The sequence below is a fragment of the Bufo bufo genome, chromosome 2 (genome assembly GCF_905171765.1).
Source record: "Bufo bufo chromosome 2, aBufBuf1.1, whole genome shotgun sequence".
Taxonomy (NCBI): Eukaryota; Metazoa; Chordata; class Amphibia; order Anura; family Bufonidae; genus Bufo; species Bufo bufo.
The window spans coordinates 490,892,719-490,909,657 of NC_053390.1; the positions used below are offsets into that span (position 1 = coordinate 490,892,719).

Sequence of the window (16,939 nt, forward strand, 5' to 3'; positions counted from 1 at the left end):
TTAAAGAGCATCAGTCAGCATGATCAACCCTATTAAACCAGACATGCCACCTGGTAGGGTTGATCATATTGATTAAAACAATACCTTATTTACATCTGTTGGTAGAACTGTTGCTGAGATACCTGAGTTTTTAGGAATATGCAAATGAGCTTGTTTCAGCACAAAGGTGGCGGCCAGAACCTTTGATGAACTGCTTTTGTAACACCAGTCTGATCTGGGCACTACCCCCTCCCCTTAATGCGCACAGGTAGAATATCAATAAAGAAAAAAAAACTCATAGTCTGTCATGATATTTTTTTTTTAATCACCATGGGAAGCTATTCCTTTATTACTCTTTACTATAATTGATTATGTCACTTCAGGTCAAAAATCATTTTAACAGCTTAGACAATCTCTGAACCTATTGGATTTATAAGCTATAGACCCTTGACCCTTATAGCCTGAACAAGGGAATTGAGCAACATAGGCAATAATTAAATGTCATTTGTAGCATTTTTTGTGCTTTTACAGTTATTTACTGCACCAGTTTTTTTTTATATTTTATAGGCCCACATGCCCTACTCAGGTGGATACTTATGTAAATGTATTGTGCTTTCTGTGACTTCCAAGGAGAGTTGAAAATAGTGTTTCTCTCTGTGGTATGCTAAAATCTTTAAATAACTATGGCACAGATTTTTCATGCATTCACTCCAGAATTCTGGCTTCAAAAGGCACAAAATGGGACTTTTGAAATTTTTTGCACAACAATTTGTGTCTTTTTGCTTTTTTACACCACTCACTCCATTGAAATATGGATAAGAAAGTGGGTGTGGCTAGCCATGTTAATATGTTTAATTTCAGAATTATCAATGAGACTTTTTAAAAAAAAAAAAGTTGCCCAAAAAGTTGAAATTTCACCCAAGTAGTAGGGTGAAGTTGGAAAACTGGAGTAGCTTTACTAGACAAAAGTGTTAGGTGTAAGGATAAGACAAATTTATCAAACAACAGGTGACATTTCATGAGTGTGGTATAAAATACACCAACTCAAACAATAAATAAAATTCCCCTCTATGTGTTCTTTGGTTGCAACTGTTAGGCTGCGTTCACACGGGCGAGATTTCCGCGCGGGTGCAATGCGGTAGGTGAACGCATTGCACCCGCACTGAATCTGGACCCATTTATTTCAATGGGGCTGTTCAGATGAGCGATGATTTTCACGCATCACTTATGCGTTGCGTGAAAATCGCAGCATGCTCTATATTCTGCGTTTTTCACGCAACGCAGGCCCCATAGAAGTGAATGGGGTTGCGTGAAAATCGCATGCATCCGCAAGCAAGTGCGGATGCGGTGCGATTTTCACGCACGGTTGCTAGGTGACTGTCTATACACTGTATTATTTTCCCTTATAACATGGTTATAAGGGAAAATAATAGCATTCTGAATACAGAATGCTTAGTAGGTGATCAATTGAGGGTTAAAAAATAAAAAAAATTAACTCACCTTGTCCTCTTGTTCGCGTAGTTCTCCCGGTCTTTAGTTCTTTAAAAAGATGAACTATGGGCTAAAGGACCTTTGGTGACGTCAGATCACATGCTCCAATCACAGGGTCCATCACCGCGGTGATGGACCATGTGATTGGAGCATGTGATCTGACGTCACCAAAGGTCCTTTAGCCCATAGTTCATCTTTTGAGAAGTAAAGAAGAGACCGGGACTTACGCGAACAAACGGAGAAGGTGAGTTAATTTTTTTTATTTTTTTTAACCCTCAACTGATCACTTACTATGCATTCTGTTTTCAGAATGCTATTATTTTCCCTTATAACCATGTTATAAGGGAAAATAATAACATCTACACAACACCGAACCCAAACCTGAACTTCTGTGAAGAAGTTCGGGTCTGGGTACCACAGTCGGTTTTTTATCACGCGCGTGCAAAACACATTGCACACGCACGATAAAAACTGAACATCGGAACGCAATCGCAGTCAAAACTGACTGCAATTGCATTCCTACTCGCGCGGGTTTGCCGCAACACACCGGGACGCATCCGGAACTAATCCGGACACGCTCGTGTGAACCCAGCCTTAGACTAATAGAATTCAATCTCTTATGACAGGGATGGCCAACCTGAGGCTCTCCAGCTGTTGCAAAACTACAACTCCCAGCATGCCCAGCCTACCTACAGCTATCAGCTTACAGCAGGGCATGGTGGGAGTTGTAGTTTTACAACAGCTGGGGAGCCTCAGGTTGGCCATGCCTGTCTTATGAGTTCCAAGCAAAATCTACTAAATCTTTCTCTCTTTACTACACCAGCAATCCCTTGCACAGAGCAGGAGCAGAGAAAGAGAGACAAGACTGAGCATGTGTTCACCTCAGTATATTAAGGGCCCATTCAGACGGCCGTAGTGCTTTGCGGATCAGCAAAACACGGATACTGGCCATGTGCATTTCACAGTTTGCTATAACCATAATAGAAAATGCCTATTCTTGTCCGCGATTGCGGTCACGAATAGGACATGTATCTTTTCTGCGGAGCCGCGGTACGGAATAACGGATGCGGACAGCACACGGTGTCCTGTCCACATCTTTTGAGGGGCCCATAGAAATAAATGGCTCCGCAGACCTTCCGAAAAATTGCGGAACGGGTGCGGATCCGTTCATACAGCCGTGTGAATGAGCCCTTACTCTGGTGGACGCAGAGGGGCTATTCAGTAGAGGAGGTGCTATGATAATATTATAATTTTTGGGAAGTGTAAATGCAAGAAATATATAATTATGGGAAGGATTTAACGACATAAATATGAACAGGGATGTCAGAAGAGAAAATATACTTACTATATACACAGATAAACTATAGATAGATTAAATAAAAACTTGTTAAAAAATTACTAAATATTTGGTATAATAAAATATATATTTCTACATAAAAATAAATACACAATCTATCACAATAAAACTTGCCAAGTACTGCAGTTAAACGGGTTTCTAGGACTTAGATATTGATGACTTATCCTTAGGATAAGTCCTCAACATCAGATTGGTGGGGTTCCTACACTATATTGCTAGTGCCATAAGCTATACAGTGGATGGGAGGTTCGGTCCATTGGGTAATTTCAAATGCTGGCGCACTCGACTCAGGTCCCATTCACGTTAATCGGAGCTAGCTACAATACCACCTACCGTACAGTTTTTGCTGTCGGTAACAGTAGAGCGGTGTCGGTGCTGAGTACAGGATCCCACCCATTTCATATTGAGGATCTATTCTGAGGATATGTTATCAAAATTTAAGTTCAGAAAACTCCTTTTAATAGCTGTCTAGGAATGTAATTTAGCAGCCCTGGAATTTGTCTCAAATGTCAGCTGATCAGATCTGTCTCACAGGGAACTGGTCAGCCCAATTTTTTCTGACTACAGAATGCAGTAAAAATGAACTTTATTTTCTGCTCCCGCCATATGCTAATGAGCAGTTCGAACTGACGGAGACCAGCAGCTTTTCAGGGGATTGTGTTTCTAACACTGGCAACATCAATCACATGAAAAAGGTTTGTGCTGGTTTAGCTTCACTTCTAGGGACATGTAGTCAGCCTCCTTGAGTTCAAACTCCTCATTAGCATATGGCAGTTTCATATTTTTTTTCCATTGTGAAGCCTAGGAAAGGATATAAAAACACCATCAGGGACCAGATGTTCCAGATTATAAAGGTAACACCTGGAGTTCAAATTGTGCTGACAGGTTACATTTAAGACGACCTTTAACACACTGGCATAGCTTTAGTTATATTCTGAGCATTTTTAACTTGCATATTTAGATTGAAAGAGGGCAAAAATAAATGAACAATGATTTCTCACCTTCTGACTTCTGTTTGTGATTTTTGGATCCTCTGAAATTTGAAGACAATGCAACTGTCATGGAGACGACTAACGCCATTAGGTCCCAGATAATTTTCATGATGATCAGTCTTCTTTGGCTCTGCTTTAACTCTCGGTTTCACCATGTCTCTGTTCCTTATGTCTTCTCCTTCCAACTTCTAATCCAAGGCCTGTAGAGTCATCTTATGCAATTCTTACAATATGTGGTTCACTGTATTTGGTCCTTAATTATGTGTAAATTTACCTGGAAAAAAAAAGAGTTATTAATTGATTAATTCATGCTTAATGCCTCATTCCAGCAGCCACTATGTGAGCATATTTTAACCTCCATATTATTGCTGTAAGTCTGTCAGACCATGGTTCTAATGATCTGAACTTACACCACAATATATTCTTATATAGGTGTTAGTTTGAGTCATTAGGACCATGGTTGAGTCAGGATTTGCAACTCTAATATGGCTTTATACATTTAGGTTTTTGATGCAGTTTTTGAAGCAAAGTCAAGGATGGATTTAAAAAGAGAAGAATACTCAGCCTTCCCATTATATGTGTTTGCCATTTACGAGCCAGTCCTAGCTTTGGCTTCAAAAAGTGCATTAAAAAACTGAATGTGTAACCGTAGCTTGTCTCTTAGTGACCAAGCCTGTTTGGGCCTTAATTTTGGAAATCTGGCATGCGTCATTTTAGCAAAGAATAACTACATAAAGGTTTTGCACATCTGACATAGTGTTTTCATCAGATATTCGACTTTATTTAGGTGGTAAAATTCAAACAATACAATTTGCATATATAAAAAGAAAATTAAAATCTATGAAAATATGCAAAACATTTTTTTCCTATTTTCCAACTGCAATACTTCACAAATATACAGGAATACTGTTCAATATTTTTTTAAAAATTTACAGTTAGAACGTTACATAGCTGATTCGGTTGAAAAAAGACATACCGTATGTTCATCAAGTTCAACCAAAGGATAGGTGGGGACGCGAATCCCAGAAGGAATTGAGACTCAGATTTCTACACGTTTTCATAAGCATTAATGTTGTTTACATTTAAGAATTCATGTAAACCCTTTTTAAAACTGTCCACTCTTCCTGCTGTGACCACCTCCTGAGGAAGTCTATTCCACAGATTCATAGTTCTTACAGTAAAGAAGCTTTGACGCTTCTGGAGACTTAACTTTTTCTTCTCCAGTCGGAGGCAGTGCCCCCTTGTCTTTTGAGCGCATTTTACATGGAACAGTTTTTCACCGTATTTTTTGTATGGCCCATTTATATACTTGTATAGGTTAATCATGTCCCCCCTTAGACGTTTCTTCTCAAGACTAAATAAATTCAGTTATTTTAATCTTTCTTCATAACTAAGACCCTCCATGCCCCTTATCTGTTTAGTCGCTCTCCTCTGTACTTTTTCAAAACTGCAGTTCATCCTTTCTATGGAATGGTGCCCAGAACTGAACTGCATATTCCAGATGAGGCCGCACCAACGCTTTGTAAAGTAGTAATATTACATCCCTGCCCCGCGAGTCCATGCCTCATTTAATGCATGAAAATATCCTGGTGGTCTGAGAAGCAGCTGATTGACATTGTATGCAGTTATTTAATCTACCATCTACAAGGACACCCAAATCCTTATCCATAAGTGACTTTCCCAATGTTACATCACCTAGGACATATAAAGCACAGAGATTATGACTACCAAAATGCATAACTTTACATTTAGCCACATTGAACCTCATTTGCCAAGTTGATGCCCAATCACTCAGAGTGTTCAAGTCAGCTTGTAGTTTATGGACATCTTCCATAGACTGTACAGTACTACATAGCTTAGTGTCATCTGCAAAAATAGAAATGGTGCTTATAATCCCCTCCTCGATAACATTAATAAATAAATTAAATAATAGAGGCCCCAGCACTGAACCTTGGGGTACACCACTTATAACCCGGGACCATTCTGAATAGGAATCATTGACCACAATTCTCTGGACATGGTCATTCAGCCAGTTTTCAATCCAATTACAAACTATACTTTCCAGGCCTATAGAACCTTACTTTACCTAATAAACGTCTATGAGAGACCGTATCAAAAGCCTTTGCAAAATCCAGAAACACTACATCCACAGCCTCCCGTCTGTCCAGGCTACTACTCACCTCCTCATAAAAATAAATCAGGTTAGTCTGACAACTTTTGTCCTTGGTAAACCCATGTTGGTTATCACTTATAATATTATTTACAGTCACATACTCCTGTATATAGTCCCTTAAGAGTCCTTCAAAAAAAATTCCCACAACAGAAGTTAAACTAACTGATCTATAATTACCTGTGAAGGACTTAGATCCTTTTTTTTAATATGGGCTCCACATTTGCCTTGCGCCAATCACTTGGCACTGTACTAGTACCTAGAAAATCTTTATAAAAAGTTATATTATAAAAAGAGGCACAGCAATGACTGAACTGAGCTCTTTAAGTACTCTTGGGTGTAATCCATCTGGGCCCGGAGCCTTGTTTACATTTACCTTATTACTGGATGTACTAACAGCCCCAGCACCACAGATATTAGCTCCTTTGTCTTCTTTTGTATATACAGAGCTAAAAAAAAACATTTAGTAACTCTGCATTTTCCTTATATTCAGTGACTACCCCCCCTTTACCATTATTTAGGGGACCTACTATGCTCGGACCTTGGTTTTTTAGCATTTATATATTTAAATATTTTTGGGGATTTGTTTTGCTCTCTTTTGCTACCTGCTGTTTGTTTTGTATTTTTCCTAATTTTATCTCCTTTTTACAGATTTTATTAAGCCCTTTGTAATCTTCAAAAACTACAGCTGACCCCTCAGATTAGTATTTTTTAAATGCCCTTTTTTTTGTCTTTTATTGCCCTTTTTACAGTAGCTGTAAGCCATGGGGGTTTAATTTTATCTGTTTATACTTGTTACCTAAAGGTATACATTTTTTAGTGCAATTACTCAATGTGGATTTAAAGCTCTCCCATTTATCCTCAGTATTATTATGTGACAGTAGCTTCTCCCAGTCTATGCCCTGAAATGCTGCCCTCAACCCAGGGAAATTAGCCTTTTTAAAATTCAGTGTCTATGCTCTGCCTGACAGAGTTTGCTTCTTATAGTTTAAGGGGAATATAATTATATTGTGGTAACTATTAATAAGTGTTTCTTGAATAGTAACATTTCCAACAAGCTCTGCATCATTAAAAACTACCAGATCCAGCAGAGCATTGCCCCTAGTGGGAGCTTCTAGAAACTGGCCCATAAAGTGGTCCTGCAACAAGTTGAGGAATTTTCTCCCCTTTGCTGTTGAGGCAGAATCATGACCCCTGTCAATGTCTGGGAAATGAAAATCACCCATTATTACCACTGTACTATGTGTGCAGCCTGCTCTATTTGGTTATACAGTTGCATTTCTATCTCCTCTGTGATGTTAGGGGGTCTATAGATTACACCAAGTTTTCTTTTTTCTGTGTTTATATCCCTTTGAACTTCCACCCATAATGTTTCGACATCCTCACCCACAATTGCCTCTTTCACACTTGTCTTCAGATCACTCCTCACATACAGGCAAACGCCACCACCTTTTCTATTGACCCTGTCTTTCCTAAATAGTGTAAAACCCTCAATATTTACAGCCCAGTCATGCGAAGTATCCAACCATGTCTCAGCCACACCAACTACATCTATGTGTTCTTCTAGTACCATAGCCTCTAGCTCCCCCATTTTTCTAGCTAGACTTCTGGCATTTGTGAAAATACATTTTAAATTACTATTACCTGTAAAGTGAATATCTGGGATTTTTGGGTGACCTTGGTTGATGTTTGTATGTAACAGGTTCTTGTTACCAGCATTTCTATTTTTCATCGGTGTATAGTTCTGCCCAGTCTTTTCCCTACTTTTCTCACTAACTCCAGCCCCCACTAAATTCCCTCTGTCCCTTCCTATATCCCACTCTCTATCTACACTATTTACCCCCTTATGAGTATGATCCCCCCACCCTCCCCCCAATCCTAGTTTAAAAGCTCCTCCAGCCATCTAATCATTTTTTTCCCCAGGGCAGTTGCACCCTCCCTATTAAGGTGCAGCCCATCCCAACTGTAGAGACTATAACCGACAGAGAAGTCGGACCAGTTCTCCATGAACCCAAACCCTTCCTTCCCGCACCAGCTTCTGAGCCACTTATTCAACTCCCTAAGTTCCCGTTGTCTCTCTGGTGATGCTCGTGGAACTGGTAGTATTTCTGAAAACACTACCTTGGAGGTCCTGGACTTGAGCTTCTCTCCTAGTTCCCTAAAATCATTTTTAAGGACCTCCCATCTCCCCCTGACATTGTCATTGGTGCCAATGTGTACCATGACTACCGGGTCTTCCCCAGCCCCACCCAGCAATCTGTCACTCCGATCCGCAATATGCCGAACCCGAGCACCCAGAAGACAACACACTGTTCGGCATTCATGATCTCGGCGACAGATGACTCTGTCTGTCCTCCTAATAATAGAGTCCCCTACCGCAAGCATCTGTCTCACCTTTGCTGCAATCCTTTTCCCATCCTTCCTGCAGGGGGCATCCTCCTGGTTGCTAGGAGAAACGCCCTGCTGCAGGGTTGCTGGCCCTGGGCTTTCATCCCTAATATCAGCCAAACAGGCATATTTACTAGGGCATTCCAGCTCAGGACTAGCCTCCCTGGCACTTTTCCCTCTACCCTTATTCCTACATTAACCCAACTGCTGACCTGATAGTCCTGATCTTGCCCTCCTCCTTCCACTTCCATTTCACTGACCCCAGTTAATTCCTGCACAGTGAGGTCTAGGCCTCTCTCCAGAGTTTTGTAATGCCCCTAAGTATTTCAAGCTGCTTATTTAGATCAAAGATAATCCAAATATGCAACATGATTGCATCTAGTGCAAATGTATTCACCCTTGAATGGCTCTTCAATTTAGTAGTCTTACAATTTAAAAATGTATTTTATTTTTTTCCTGCACCAAGCCAAGTTTGCAGAGGTTTGTAGGTGCCAGAATAATCGGGGCACTTCTGGGGGAGTTTCTATTTTCAAAACTAGACCCCTTAAGGTATACATCTAGGGGGTATTTTTTTTTTTGTGGGTGAAACAAAATAAAATGTTAATTTATTTTACACAAAAGTGTCATTTTAAAAAGAACATATGAAAACAAAGAAGCACACCCCAAAATGTATCACCCCATTTCTTCTGTCTTCAGAAATATCCCCATTGTGGCCCTTAGCTTATGTTTTGACATATGGCAGGGCCCAAACAAAAAGGAGAACCCAGTAGCTTTCAGAAATGACCCCATTTTGAAAATGATACCCCTTAAGGTATTCATTTAGGGATGTAGTGAGTTTTTGACACCTCCCACCCCACTTTTGAAGAAATTAATACTAGGCAGATGTCAAAAATGTCATTTTAAAGCCAGTTGTTTTTTTCTAAAGAGCACAAGAAAATGAAGGACAACATGCCAAAATGTATCACCCCTTTTCACCTGTCTTTAGAAATATCCCCATTGTGGTCCTAATCTTATGTCTTGACATACAGCAGGGCCCAAACCTAAAGGAGCATCCAGTGGCTTTCAGAACACAATTAGAAAATGTTTCAGGCCCCATTGCACAATTGTAATGGCATTGAGCTGTCTACGTAATACTAAACCTCCAGAAATTACCCTATTTTAAAAACGAAATCTCTTAAAGCCTGCATGTAACGGTTTAGTGAGCGTGCTGAGTGCAAAATTTTCATAGGACGAAATAATGGGTGCATATGGCTTTCTTCAAATTCAACATAAATCTTAACACGAAAAGTGAAAAAAATATTTTTAAATGGGTAACTTTGTTAGTGTCTTTGAAATACGCCACATTCTAATGTCTGTAGTGCATACAGTTGAGAAGTGAAGCTGTGTACTTTTAAGGGAGGCATATTTCTAAAAACGCATTTGCCTGTATATATGACTAACAAAGTAGTGGTTATGCATTGATTTCATTTTGATGCTGTTGTGAACAGCGTTCTGGTCTGACATATTATATATAACTTATTTTATTGCTGGAAAAAAAACTGCACTGTAGTGAAGGGCGCATGTCCAAGAAAAGGCAGGGAAATGTATCCAACTGTGTGGCATATTCTAGTTTTTTCCCAAGATGAAAGAACTGGTAGCAGGAGGGCAGATGCAGCTGGAGTAACTGTGTGTAAACTACACTTAAGTAAGTAAGGCGTCACTTACTCAAGTGTAGTTTACACACAGTGACTCCAGCTGCGTCTGCCCTCCTGCTACCAGTTCTTCCTCTTCCTCCTTCAATTCTGCGGCATAGTATCTGAAGAAGGCTTGCATGCCAAAACATCATACGATATGAATATTGCCGCAAGTCAAATAAAAACCTGAAACATCATATTTGCAAACCAAACAAGCTGTAGTTGTATACTTTATTGAAAACAGGGTTGGAACCCTACTTACAGCTCCCTACAAGAGTGCGACAAAGATTTATTTGGCATTAAAATCTGTAAGTATTTTTTGTAATATTGTATACTATATCTATCTGGGCCTGGGCATTTTCCGTTTGGAAGTAGTTTATTAGCTTGCTTAATTGCTTTTTGTGAGAATGGAAGTTGTAAAGCCATTTTTTGTTCATTAGAAGGGCTGGGTAAATAGATTCTCTCTAAATAATCTTTGATATTATTGTCCACTAACTCTCCTTCTTCAGGTGCTCTAAATTGTAAAGTTTAGCATAAAATCTACAAAAGGCCTCCGCAATGCCGTCAGAAGTTTGCACTAGTTCCCCCTTTTTGCCTTTAATCTTAGACATAATCGCTTTACATCGCTGTTTTTGTACCATTCTGGCAAGTTCTCTACCACATTTGTTAGCTCAAATAAAGTTCTTAAACTTTGACATAAAAATAAATCTTTTTGATTCATAATTTAAGGCCTCCTTTAGTTCTACTCTAAGTAACATCACACTCCGTAGCTCTTGCACAGAATAGTTTATATTCGGCTTCTAAATTGTGTATCTGTCTGTAGAGTGTTTCAATTATTTGTTGTCGTTCCTTTTTTTTTTCTCGCGCCAAGTTGTAGTAGATGTCCCCTAAAGACAGATTTATGTGCTTCCTATAAGGTAGATTTGCTAATGTCATATGATTGGTTATCTTTTAAAAATAGCTTAATCTGTTCAGCTATAAACTCAGTATCAGCGTCCAGCTTTAGTAAAGAGTCATTTAGTCTCCAATTGTATTTCTTGGGGTTAGGATCTTGTAGGTTCAGGTGAACTATTAACGGAGCGTGATCTAAAGAGTATGGGATCATAGTTTGCCTTTTGGATTGATCTTAAATGTTTTTGTTGAATGTAAATATGATCTATCCTAGAGAATTGGTGGAGAGACGGTGGAGAAACGTGAATAGTCCTTTTCCTTTGGGTAAAGAAAACGCCAAGCATCAGTCAATTGTCTGTGTTGTAACATTTTCCTAATTAATTTCCTAATTAATCTCAGCTTGTTTTATTGGATTGTGGAGCTTCCCCTTGTGGTATCTATGTTTTGGTTCAAGAGTTATATTAAAGTCTCAAAGAAAATGGCGGTGCTAAAATAAAAAATAAATCTTTATTATTAATTATATTTTAAAATAGAAGCAAACAAAAATAGAGAAGGGGTGGGGGAATTCATAATATCAATATCTACTGCTGAACAGTGGACCTGAGCAATATAGTATTTTTAATCCCCTTGTTAAGGAGTGGGCTCAGGTGACCAAAACTCTGGTAAACTGTCGGAGCAGAGTATAAGGGTCAATACAAGACAACAAGGTCTCACATATATGGACCACAAAGTGTCCTGTATATGTCCAGAAATTACTGGGTATAAGGGGAGTAGGAGGAGACCATACTGAATTTTACCCCACTACTACATTAACAGCAGCAAGGGTTACCGATCACCCCTAAAATTAGTCCTAATAATGGCTAAAACCTAGATAACTAATTGTGGCTGCATTAGATTGACTACCCTATCTAGTTTCCCCTAAAGCTCATTTCTAATCTCATCAGGAGCCTCGCGTGCCTAGGATAACATAAGTATATTGGTTTGCAGAGTTTGCAGCAGAGCGCACGCCACCTCTCATGTGGCAAGCGCCTCTGGCACTAGCACGGCTGTAATGCGGCCGCCAAATATGCCGGTATTTAAGTAATATGATCCCTCCCATCAAGGGGCCGGACCGAGATGTGGTGCCTCACGTGGGTAGGAGGAACAGAGATTGCTCCATTCACTTTGTCAGCTACCGCATCCTTCATAATGGAGAAAAAGGGTAGTCATGTTTGATATCCTAAAGGAACAGAGGGACCCAAGGTGGATAATTTATGGCAGCAAAAGATTAATACAGTATGAGTAGAGATAACAATGGTGCTGAATAGAGTTGAGCGAACACCTGGATGTTCGGGTTCGAGAAGTTCAGCCGAACTTCCCGGAAATGTTCGGGTTCGGGATCCGAACCCGACCCGAACTTCGTCCCGAACCCCATTGAAGTCAATGGGGACCCGAACTTTTGGGCACTAAAAAGGCTGTAAAACAGCCCAGGAAAGAGCTAGAGGGCTGCAAAAGGCAGAAACATGTAGGTAAATCCCCTGCAAACAAATGTGGATAGGGAAATGAATTAAAATAAAAATTAAAAAAATAAAAATGACCCAAGATCAATTGGACAGAGGTCCCATAGCAGAGAATCTGGCTTCACGTCAGCAGAGAATCAGTCTCTTCATGCCATAGCAAAGAATCTGGCTTCATGTCAGCACAGAATCAATCTCTTCATGCCATAGCAGAGAATCTGGCTTCATGTCAGCACAGAATCAGTCTTCATGTCATAGCAGAGAATCAGGCTTCACGTCACCCACCACTGGAACAGGCCACTGTCACACATTTAGGCCCAGGCAGAGGAGAGAGGTCCCGTAACAGAGAATCTGGCCTTATGTCAGCGCAGAATCAGTCTTCATGTCATAGCAGAGAATCAGGCTTCACGTCACCCACCACTGGAATAGGCCACTGTCACACATTTAGGCCCCGGCACCCAGACAGAGGAGAGAGGTCCTGTAACAGAGAATCTGGCCTTATGTCAGCACAGAATCTGTCTTCATGTCATAGCAGAGAATCAGGCATCACGTCACCCACCACTGGAACAGGCCACTGTCACACATTTAGGCCCAGGCACCCAGGCAGAGGAGAGAGGTCCCGTAACAGAGAATCTGGCCGTATGTCAGTGCAGAATCAGTTTTCATGTCATAGCAGAGAATCAGGCTTCACGTCACCCACCACTGGAACAGGCCACTGTCACACATTTAGGCCCCGGCACCCAGACAGAGGAGAGAGGTCCTGTAACAGAGAATCTGGCCTTATGTCAGCACAGAATCTGTCTTCATGTCATAGCAGAGAATCAGGCATCACATCACCCACCACTGGAACAGGCCACTGTCACACATTTAGGCCCAGGCACCCAGGCAGAGGAGAGAGGTCCCGTAACAGAGAATCTGGCCTTATGTCAGCGCAGAATCAGTCTTCATGTCATAGCAGAGAATCAGGCATCACGTCACCCACCACTGGAACAGGCCACTGTCACACATTTAGGCCCAAGCACCCAGGCAGAGGAGAGAGGTCCCGTAACAGAGAATCTGGCCTTATGTCAGCACAGAATCTGTCTTCATGTCATAGCAGAGAATCAGGCATCACGTCACCCACCACTGGAACAGGCCACTGTCACACATTTAGGCCCAGGCACCCAGGCAGAGGAGAGAGGTCCCGTAACAGAGAATCTGGCCTTATGTCAGTGCAGAATCAGTTTTCATGTCATAGCAGAGAATCAGGCTTCACGTCACCCACCACTGGAACAGGCCACTGTCATACATTTAGGCCCCGGCACCCAGACAGAGGAGAGAGGTCCTGTAACAGAGAATCTGGCCTTATGTCAGCACAGAATCTGTCTTCATGTCATAGCAGAGAATCAGGCATCACGTCACCCACCACTGGAACAGGCCACTGTCACACATTTAGGCCCAGGCACCCAGGCAGAGGAGAGAGGTCCCGTAACAGAGAATCTGGTCTTATGTCAGCGCAGAATCAGTCTTCATGTCATAGCAGAGAATCAGGCATCACGTCACCCACCACTGGAACAGGCCACTGTCACACATTTAGGCCCCGGCACCCAGGCAGAGGAGAGAGGTCCTGTAACAGAGAATCTGGCCTTATGTCAGCACAGAATCTGTCTTCATGTCATAGCAGAGAATCAGGCATCACGTCACCCACCACTGGAACAGGCCACTGTCACACATTTAGGCCCAGGCACCCAGGCAGAGGAGAGAGGTCCCGTAACAGAGAATCTGGCCTTATGTCAGCACAGAATCTGTCTTCATGTCATAGCAGAGAATCAGGCATCACGTCACCCACCACTGGAACAGGCCACTGTCACACATTTAGGCCCAGGCACCCAGGCAGAGGAGAGAGGTCCCGTAACAGAGAATCTGGCCTTATGTCAGCGCAGAATCAGTCTTCATGTCATAGCAGAGAATCAGGCTTCACGTCACCCACCACTGGAATAGGCCACTGTCACACATTTAGGCCCCGGCACCCAGGCAGAGGAGAGAGGTCCCGTAACAGAGAATCTGGCCTTATGTCAGCACAGAATCTGTCTTCATGTCATAGCAGAGAATCAGGCATCACGTCACCCACCACTGGAACAGGCCACTGTCACACATTTAGGCCCAGGCACCCAGGCAGAGGAGAGAGGTCCCGTAACAGAGAATCTGGCCGTATGTCAGTGCAGAATCAGTTTTCATGTCATAGCAGAGAATCAGGCTTCACGTCACCCACCACTGGAACAGGCCACTGTCACACATTTAGGCCCCGGCACCCAGACAGAGGAGAGAGGTCCTGTAACAGAGAATCTGGCCTTATGTCAGCACAGAATCTGTCTTCATGTCATAGCAGAGAATCAGGCATCACGTCACCCACCACTGGAACAGGCCACTGTCACACATTTAGGCCCAGGCACCCAGGCAGAGGAGAGAGGTCCCGTAACAGAGAATCTGGCCTTATGTCAGCGCAGAATCAGTCTTCATGTCATAGCAGAGAATCAGGCATCACGTCACCCACCACTGGAACAGGCCACTGTCACACATTTAGGCCCAGGCACCCAGGCAGAGGAGAGAGGTCCCGTAACAGAGAATCTGGCCTTATGTCAGCACAGAATCTGTCTTCATGTCATAGCAGAGAATCAGGCATCACGTCACCCACCACTGGAACAGGCCACTGTCACACATTTAGTCCCAGGCACCCAGGCAGAGGAGAGAGGTCCCGTAACAGAGAATCTGGCCTTATGTCAGCACAGAATCTGTCTTCATGTCATAGCAGAGAATCAGGCATCACGTCACCCACCACTGGAACAGGCCACTGTCACACATTTAGGCCCAGGCACCCAGGCAGAGGAGAGAGGTCCCGTAACAGAGAATCTGGCCTTATGTCAGCGCAGAATCAGTCTTCATGTCATAGCAAAGAATCAGGCTTCACGTCACCCACCACTGGAATAGGCCACTGTCACACATTTAGGCCCCGGCACCCAGACAGAGGAGAGAGGTCCTGTAACAGAGAATCTGGCCTTATGTCAGCGCAGAATCAGTCTTCATGTCATAGCAAAGAATCAGGCTTCACGTCACCCACCACTGGAATAGGCCACTGTCACACATTTAGGCCCCGGCACCCAGACAGAGGAGAGAGGTCCTGTAACAGAGAATCTGGCCTTATGTCAGCACAGAATCTGTCTTCATGTCATAGCAGAGAATCAGCCATCACGTCACCCACCACTGGAACAGGCCACTGTCACACATTTAGGCCCAGGCACCCAGGCAGAGGATAGAGGTCCCGTAACAGAGAATCTGGCCTTATGTCAGCGCAGAATCAGTCTTCATGTCATAACAGAGAATCAGGTTTCACGTCACCCACCACTGGAACAGGCCACTGTCACACATTTAGGCCCAGGCACCCAGGCAGAGGAGAGAGGTCCCGTAACAGAGAATCTGGCCTTATGTCAGCACAGAATAAGTCTTCATGTCATAGCAGAGAATCAGGCTTCACGTCACCCACCACTGGAACAGGCCACTGTCACACATTTAGGCCCCGGCACCCAGACAGAGGAGAGGTTCATTCAACTTTGGGTTGCCCCGCAATATAATGGTAAAATGAAATTAAAAATAGTATTGAATGAGGAAGTGCCCTGGAGTAGAATAATATATTGTTAAGGGGAGGTAGTTAATATCTAATCTGCACAAGGGATGGACAGGTCCTGTGGGATCCATGCCTGGTTTATTTTTATGAACGTCAGCTTGTCCACATTGGCTGTAGACAGGCGGCTGCGTTTGTCTGTAATGACGCCCCCTGCCGTGCTGAATACACGTTCAGACAAAACGCTGGCCGCCGGGCAGGCCAGCACCTCCAAGGCATAAAAGGCTAGCTCTGGCCACGTGGACAATTTGGAGACCCAGAAGTTGAATGGGGCCGAACCATCAGTCAGTACGTGGAGGGGTGTGCACAGGTACTGTTCCACCATGTTAGTGAAATGTTGCCTCCTGCTAACACGTTCCGTATCAGGTGGTGGTGCACTTAGCTGTGGCGTGTTGACAAAACTTTTCCACATCTCTGCCATGCTAACCCTGCCCTCAGAGGAGCTGGGCGTGACACAGCTGCGTTGGCGACCTCTTGCTCCTCCTCTGCCTTCGCCTTGGGCTTCCACTGGTTCCCCTGTGACATTTGGGAATGCTCTCAGTAGCGCGTCTACCAACGTGCGCTTGTACTCGCGCATCTTCCTATCACGCTCCAGTGTAGGAAGTAAGGTGGGCACATTGTCTTTGTACCGGGGATCCAGCAGGGTGGCAACCCAGTAGTCCGCACACGTTAAAATGTGAGCAACTCTGCTGTCGTTGAGCAGGCACTGCAGCATGTAGTCGCTCATGTGTGCCAGGCTACCCAGAGTTAAGGACAAGCTGTCCTCTGTGGGAGGCGTATCGTCATCGTCCTGTGTTTCCCCCCAGCCACGCACCAGTGATGGGCCCGAGCTGCTTTGGGTGCC

The 16,939-nt window shown here is 43.0% G+C and overlaps 1 protein-coding gene across 1 annotated transcript in view; it reads right to left on the minus strand.

The window, feature by feature from the left end:
* Window positions 1–16,939, minus strand: part of LOC120989580 (A disintegrin and metalloproteinase with thrombospondin motifs 10-like) — a 450,152-nt gene that overhangs the window by 365,828 nt on the left and 67,385 nt on the right. Inside the window, exon 2 of the mRNA XM_040417778.1 lies at window positions 3,829–4,093. Coding sequence (XP_040273712.1) covers window positions 3,829–3,928 — 100 coding nt within the window. The 5' untranslated portion in view covers window positions 3,929–4,093. The remainder of the gene's footprint in view (window positions 1–3,828; window positions 4,094–16,939) is intronic.